This window comes from Sinocyclocheilus anshuiensis, unplaced genomic scaffold, assembly GCF_001515605.1.
Source record: "Sinocyclocheilus anshuiensis isolate Anshui unplaced genomic scaffold, SAMN03320099.WGS_v1.1 scaffold379, whole genome shotgun sequence".
Taxonomy (NCBI): Eukaryota; Metazoa; Chordata; class Actinopteri; order Cypriniformes; family Cyprinidae; genus Sinocyclocheilus; species Sinocyclocheilus anshuiensis.
Window position 1 is genome coordinate 1145832 of NW_015552574.1, and position 8203 is coordinate 1154034.

General features: G+C 36.5%; 1 protein-coding gene across 3 annotated transcripts in view; it reads right to left on the reverse strand.

The window, feature by feature from the left end:
- Positions 1 to 478: 478 nt before the first annotated feature.
- LOC107665170 (gamma-enolase-like) overlaps positions 479 to 8203 on the reverse strand; it is a 13606-nt gene continuing 5881 nt past the window's right edge. For 2 of the 3 annotated variants that reach the window (XM_016455948.1, XM_016455950.1), the window contains 7 exons: positions 4371 to 4504; positions 4020 to 4242; positions 3731 to 3928; positions 2535 to 2736; positions 2318 to 2426; positions 2167 to 2225; positions 479 to 1259 (listed from right to left, as the gene is read on the reverse strand). In XM_016455948.1, coding sequence (XP_016311434.1) covers positions 1190 to 1259; positions 2167 to 2225; positions 2318 to 2426; positions 2535 to 2736; positions 3731 to 3928; positions 4020 to 4242; positions 4371 to 4504 — 995 coding nt within the window. In that variant the 3' untranslated portion in view covers positions 479 to 1189. Of the gene's footprint in view, positions 1260 to 2166; positions 2226 to 2317; positions 2427 to 2534; positions 2737 to 3730; positions 3929 to 4019; positions 4243 to 4370; positions 4505 to 6864; positions 6935 to 7176; positions 7496 to 8203 lie in introns of those variants that run through there. The other variant, XM_016455949.1, reaches the window with a different exon arrangement.

An 8203-nucleotide genomic window follows, 5' to 3' on the forward strand; every position in this document is an offset into this window, starting at 1 on the left:
TCACTGTAAACCACGGCTTCATGGGGCTTATTGCTTTTATAAAACGGTTATTCCATATACGTAGTAAGGTTTCACAAAATAAAACAGAGCAAATAAAGTGCAATGATATTAATAAAAACATTATTCTTCCACCAAACAATGTAGTTCGTCAGAAGCAGTTGTGGTTGCAACAAAGTGGTTGCCGAGCAACACACAAACGCAAACAAAGGTGTACGTTTGTAGAGTAATTTACAACAGCTTCGAACGTGGCTCAGCCAATCAGAATCAAGGGTCGGAACTCTCCGTTTTATAACACCCTATTTTATTTTATTTGTTGATTTGAATGAATAACAGTTTGTTTTAAAAAGCTCTTTTTTCTCATCAGCCAATCAGAATCAAGGACTGGAACTATCCGTTTTATAACACCCTATTTTATTTTATTTGTTGATTTGAATGAATAACAGTTTGTTTTAAAAAGCTCTTTTTTTCTCAGCATGCTTTTGGGTCAGAGATGGACACAAAAAACAGCATCTGAGAAAGAGAGTATTGTTTGATAAAAAGCATCTAATGCCCTGGGCAAACGACTTCGAAAATCCCACCGCTGCATAAATAGTCAGGTAACTATTTGATTTTTCTACTCTCCTTATTCCAAAATCTATAGATTTTTGCCTAGTTCTCATGCAATGAACCATAAAAATTACATTTGATTTCTTTAGCACGGCAAGTCAACCTAGATGGCGTTTTTTTATGTACATACATTTCACATCTAAACTGAAGCTTAATTTGAAAGATTACACCTGATTAAAATAAATCTCTACTTTTATTCCATCTGAGTTAAATCCTTCTTTTTAAAAGTCTTTGCCTTGTTAAATTCAAGGTCCATTTTCTGCATACATACGCATGCATGTCCACCCTGTGCACATGTTTTGCCCGTCAAGTAATTCAGTATCACTTGTGCATAATGTTGGTCGCTCCAGGATCCACTGTGCATAATATTTGGTCTATCAAAGCCTGTCCACAGTCCAGTTCAGTTTAAATATATACTTTGAGAGTCTGAGCAAGTCATTTTTTGTATATCAGTGCAAATAGTGCTGTTTTAATGCATTTTGAATGATTTGAGGGGACGTCAAGGGCAGTCAGTCGGTTCAGTGCAGTACATACTCTGTTGGTCAGTTGTTTTTTGTGTGATTTCGGTGTGGTGGTGTCAGTATCACAGAGCGCTAGGGTTTCTGAAATTGTGCCCGGCGAATCGAGCCTGATCGCCCAGTTCTTCTTCAATCCTGTGAGGCAGGAAAAAGCAGACAGATTGGCAGAGATGGACATGGATTAATTATACGGGAACAGGAGGTGACAGAGAAACAGCTAGAAGACTGTAATCAACGATGTTAATCCAAGTAATTATTGGTTTCTTATGTAGCCAACGCTATTTTTGAGACTGGGACTTTTTCAGTCAGTTGAGTCATATTCATTTGTATGTGCTGATGCACAATCAAACATTTTTACATTTTCTAACGAAAATTGCCTTCATTAAATGGAAGTCTACGGGGTTTATTTAACTTTTAAATAAACTTTTTATCATCCAATTGTATAGAGAATGAAAACAAGTTGAGCAAGGGGTTCAATACTTACTGTTAGATACCTAAAAATAAGTATGAACAATTCTAGCAGTAACTTTAAATATATAAAAAAGTCAACAGTTGTGGCTTTACCAGGGTTATTGTAGTTATCTAAAACTAAAACCATTAAAACTGTACTTTATATAATAAAATTAAATTATTGTTAAATTAAATTAAATTAAATTAAAAATTTAAATTAAAAGCAAAAAAAATGAATAAAAATAAATAAATAAATAATAATAATAATAATACAATTCATATTATAAACATATTAAGAAATACCAAAACCTAAAAAAAAAATAAAATAAAATAACAAATGACTGAAACTTTAACAAAAATTCAAATGAAAATGAAAAATACATTTAAAAAAATAAAACCATTAATAAAAACTATAATAATATCTCTATGATACTAAAAAAACAAGTTGCAAGCAAAACCTAACACACTTAAAATTTTAGCATATTTAAAAAAAGAGGCAAAAAGTATGTGACAATTATTTGGACATTGTTTTGGGGATTGAAATCATTTTTTACTCGATTGCTCAAAATAGTCAAATTGAATGCTCTCTTGCCTCATAAGTTGGTTGTATTTTGCGAGACGCTCAGATCTACATGGAGCTCCTGTCTTTATCTGAAAAATAAGAGAGAGAAAGAGTTAAAGTTTGATTAAGATGGTTTTGAAAAATGTATCCTCTTTGTACATAATGCTAACACTGTGTGTACCTGTCCAGTGCAGAGTCCCACCACTAGATCAGCGATGAAAGTGTCTTCTGTCTCTCCTGAGCGATGGCTGACCATCACGCCCCAGCCGTTGGCCTGAGCGAGCTTACATCTGAGGGATACACACAGTTCCAAATGAGAAGCTTAGGAGTTGGAAATGCTGGTAATAAACTATGGTTTATGGGGCATGATTTACAGATCGACGTGTCTGGTTACTCACGCCTGGATGGCCTCTGTGACGGTGCCGATCTGGTTGACCTTCAGGAGCAGACAGTTGCATGCGCGGTCTTCCGCAGCCTTCTCTATCCTCTTTGGGTTTGTCACGGTCAGGTCGTCGCCCACGATCTGGATCCCCATGGAGCCCGTCATGTTAGTCCAAGCGGCCCAGTCGTCCTGATCAAACGGGTCCTCAATGGACACCACTAGCGATTAAGATAGGAACAAAAGATTAATAAATACTATTATTTAGTAAGCATTATATTGATCAAAAGTGTCAATATAAATAATTATAATGTTACAAAATAGTTTCATTTCAAATAAATGCTGTTCTGATGAACTTTCTATTCATCAAATAATCCTGAAAAAAAAAATGCATCATGGTTTCTTTTGCAGCAAATCAGCATATCAGAATGATTTCTGAAGGATCATGTGACACTGACGACTGAAGTAATGATGCTGAAAATCCAACTTTGCATCACAGCAATAAATTACATTTTAAAATATGTGACCCTGGAGCACAAAACCAGTCTTAAGTCGCTGGGGTATATTTGTAGCAATAGCCAACAATACATTGTATGGGTCAAAATTATCGATTTTTCTTTCATGCCAAAAATCATTAGGATATTAAGTAAAGATCATGTTCCATGAAGATATTTTGTAAATTTCCTACTGTAAATATATCAAAACTTAAGTTTTGATTAGTAATATGCATTGCTAAGAACTTAATTCGGACAACTTTAAAGGCGATTTTCTCAATATTTAGATTTTTTTTTGCACCCTCAGATTCCAGATTTTGAAATAGTTGTATCTCAGCCAAATATTGTCCAATCCTAACAAACCATTCACCAATGGAAAGCTTATTTATTCAGCTTTCAGATGATGCATAAATCTCAATTTCAAAAAAATTTACGCTTATGACTGGTTTTGTGGTCTAGGGTCACATACATTAAAATAGAAAACAGCAATTTTAAATTGTAAAAATATTTCACAATATTACTATTTTTACTGTGGTTTTGATCAGTTAAATGCAGCTTTGGTGAGCATAAGAGGCTTTAGAACAGTAATGTATATGAGTTATATTTACTAGTTTGACATGATCATGGTTGGCTGTAACTTTGCAAAGAAGGCTGATAAATAGTTATATTCCTATTCTCATGCTAACTGGTTTAATTTTTAAATGTTAGTGAAGAGTGCTACCTGGATAATCGTTGACAAACGTCTGGTAGATCTCTAACAGCTCATCGCTGGTGATGTGTCTGTCTGGGTTTGGAGGAGACTTGAAGTCGAGGTCGTACTTGCCGTCACAGTAGAACTCAGAGGCGGCTACATCCATCCCGATCACGACTTTATCTGTGAAGCCGGCCTTGTCTATGGCCGTCTTTATCAACTCAAGTGCTGTGGAGGCGTGATAGACAAGTCAGTAATGGATAAATTCATTATGATGAAATTGGATCACACACTCAGACAAGGCGGGCTAGAAACACACCTTCACTGTTCTCCAGGATGTTTGGTGCGAATCCTCCCTCGTCGCCGACGTTGGTGGCGTCTTGGCCGTACTTCTCCTTGATGACACCCTTGAGCGTCTGGTAGAGCTCGGCTCCGACACGCAGGGCGTCACGGAATGACTCCGCCCCCACAGGAAGCACCATGAACTCCTGCATGGCGAGCTTGTTTCCAGCATGAGAGCCTCCGTTGATGACATTAAAGGCCTGGCGAATGGATAGAGAAGATGTGCTTAGTCAGTCTATTTCCCTAGATAATCAAGAGAAAATACCTCCAGATGTGAATTATGACGTTGCGAGCTGAAGTCATGCGGTTGAGTAATGAGTTTTCTTACAGGAACTGGCAGCACTAGTTCTGTGTTTCCTGCCAGATCAGCAATATGGCGATACAGAGGGACACCTTTTTCTGCCGCACCGGCCTTGCAGATGGCCAGAGACACTCCCAGGATGGCATTAGCTCCAAACTGAGCTGTAGACATCATGAACAGATTTAAAATGAAGATTGTATTTAATAATTATCTAATTTTTATGTGATTTATATGCTAGTTTCATTGTATAAGAAATGTTTTTTTTTCCATAAACAATGTAAGTTTTGGAACAAGTACTGAAATTATTAACGATTTCTTTTTTTCTTCTTTTTTTTAAAGGTATTTTAGTTAGTGCCAGGCAACGATTAATCGCGATTAATCACATCCAAAATAAACGTTTTTGTTTATATAATATATGTGTGTGTGTGTGTGTACTGTGTGTATTTATTATATATACATGAACACACACACATACAGTATACATTTAGAAAATATTGACATGTATTTACATGTATATACAGTGGGTACGGAAAGTATTCAGACCCCCTTAAATTTTTCACTCTTTGTTATATTACAGCCATTTGCTAAAATCATTTAAGTTAATTTTTTTTCCTCATTAATGTACACACAGCACCCCATATTGACAGAAAAACACAGAATCGTTGACATTTTTGCAGATTTATTACATGCATGTGCTTGTATTTATATATACATAATAAATATACACAGTACACACTCATACATTTATGTACACAAAAACGTTTATTTTGGATGCGATTCATCGTGATTAATCGTTGCCCAGCACAAATTTTAGTATAGTCTAGTATTTTAAACTAAACTACCATTCAAAAGTTTGGAATCAGTAAGCTTTTTTCAAAATAAATTAATACTTGTATTCAACAAGGATGCATTAAATTGATTAAAAGTGACAGTTAAGTAATTTATAATCTTACAAAAGATTTCTATTTCAAATAAAAACTGTTCTTTTTAAACGTTTCTTACCAGAATCCTGAAAAATGCATCACAATTTCCACAAAAATATTAAGCTGTTTTCAAGATTGATAATAATAACAAATGTTTCTTGAGTAATCAGCAATTTAGAATGATTTCTTAAGTATCAGGTGAGACATCACAGGAATAAATTACATTTTAATATATATTCTAATAGAAAACAGTTATTTTAATGTCACTTTTTTATTATAATTTATGATATTATTAATAGGTCTCCTAAAAAACACAAGACTCTTTCATCATTTACGCAAACGCTTGGCTTTCAAACTTGGCAGGTCACAATTCCTTACAAGCGTTTGGCATCGCTGACAACAAATCTGGCACACTTGTACACAGCATGTTTTAATATAAGCTACAGTGGAGGGTATGATTTCCAATAAATAAGTTACAATTTGGTTATGGATTGTAACAGTGTGTTCACACCAGACGCGAATGTAATTATTCGCGTGAGTAGATTACAAAGTCAACGCAAAGACGCGAATAGAGGCGAATTCGCGCCGGGCGACGCGAATGACGCGACATGCGCGACGCGTTTGCCGCGAACGCATGATATTTGCCTCAATCGCGTCTTCCGCGCAAGTTCAAATTTTTTTTTTTTTTTACGTTTTTCATCCTCCTCTGGATGGTGTTGTGAACCCAGACACGTCGGCGTTTAGCTTTCCATTGTATTTGGGACTTTTTGACAACAGGTACAAAACAGCGATTGTAGTTATCTCCACCATGGTTGATCGCGCTGTTTTTATTCGCGCGAGTGACACGAAAAACATCCTGCGAGTGATCTAGAGCGAGTGACGCATATTCGCTTCGTGTCTGGTGTGAACACACCATAACAATGTGTTCACACCAGACGTGAATGTAATTATTCGCGCGAGTAGATTACATACAAAGTCAATGCAAAGACGCGAATAGAGGCGAATTTGTGCCGGGCGACGCGAATGACGCGAAATGCGCGACGCGTTTGACAACAGGTAACACACGGTGTGTTCACACCAGACGCAAGGGAATATGCGCATCGCGTCACTCGCTCTAGATTACTCGCGGTATGTTTTTCGTGTCACTCGCGCGAATAAAACATAGCACGATCAACCATGGTGGAGATAACTACAATCGCTGTTTTGTACCTGTTGTCAAAAGTCCCAAATTTTCCGCTCCAGTTTAAATTTTTGAACTTGCGCGAAAGACGCGATTGAGGCGAATATCGTGCGTTCGCGGCAAACGCGTCGCGCATTTCGCGTCATTCGCGTCACCCGGCTTGAATTCGCCTCTATTCGCGTCTTTGCGTTGACTTTGTATGTAAGCTACTCGCGCGAATAATTACATTCGCGTCTGGTGTGGACACACCATAAAGTCATTTTATACGCATTTGAACATGCGGCTGAACATCTCCTTTTGTGGTCCACATAATAAAGAACATAATACAGGTTTGGAACAACATGAGGGTTCATTTCTATTTTGGTTGAACTATGCTTTTAAAAAGTGATATTTTATCATGTAATTGATAATAACTTACATTTGTTCTCTGTGCCGTCCATTTCGATCATCATGTTGTCCAGTTTCTCCTGTTCCACCACACTGATCTCCTAAAGTTCACATCATGAAGATAAATCTCTCAAGGTTAATAAAATACAGTGATTGATGCTTGATGAAAATGTTGTTTAATCATTAGCCCTGCTGCTGTGAAATTAACCTTGTTAACATCAAATAAAAAATGTGCAATATTTGGGTTTTTAGCTTTTGCACTGTAGACATGGGAGTATCTGTAACTTAAAAAAGACATGAAAACGAAAGAATGGAATGTGTAGATCAGAATGAAAATCAAGACCTGGATAATAGGAGATAATTGTGTCTCTGCCTTTGGTAGATTGGTAGCAGTGGGACCTGATTTAAAATCTCCTGTTATAAGTAAACGAGTATAAAAAATGAAAAGAAAAATGATTAAGAAAAGTGCAGGGGTGGGATCTGATTCTGATCCCATCTGATCGGAATCTGATCTGTAAAACAAACAAACAAACAAATAACAAATAATTAAATTAACAATTGCTTAGAATTAAACTGGAAAAAAAAAACATATTTAAAACTATTGGGAAAGTGGCGACAAATATCTGGAGAAAAAACTGCATGGAATGAAAAAAAAATAGGAGCCTGTAAAATAATGTAAATCATGGTGAAAATGCATTAAATAACAAACTTAGCTGTGCTCCCATTAAAACCAAGTATATTTTGAATATAAGCTGCAAATTATTAGATGATTTTTAATTTTTTTTATCGCATATACTGCAATTAATGCTTAACCCTAAAACTGGCAACGTATCCTGTGGGATACAAATATTTGAGAGGTTGTGGGTGGAGGCAGGGAAAGTGTAGGTCTCATTTATTGGTTTCATGTTGAAAGGGTGTTTGTTGTAAATATTAAGATATATTGACTTTGTTCATACATTCTTTGTTTAGCTCACGGGCAGCATTTAAAGGGGTCATATGATGCGATTTCAATTTTTCCTTTCTCTTTGGAGTGTTACAAGCTCTTGGTGCATAAAGAAGATCTGTAAAGTTGCAAAGACTAAAGTCTCAAAACCAAAGAGATATTCTTTATACAAGTTAAGAGTTAACCACACCTACCTAAAACGGCTCGTTCTAACACGCCCCCACATACCTATGTCACGATGTGGGAAGATTTGCATAACGCCTCCCAAATGTTCACGCAAAGAAAGAAGGCGTAACTTTTATTCTCACTGTAGTATTGTTGACGCTGCAGCCATGTCCTGAAGACGCTGTGTGCTCCGTTGTGAAAGCGAAACTACTTTGTTTGGTCTTCCAAAAGAGGACGATATCCGCTTCGTCATGCCTAGAGC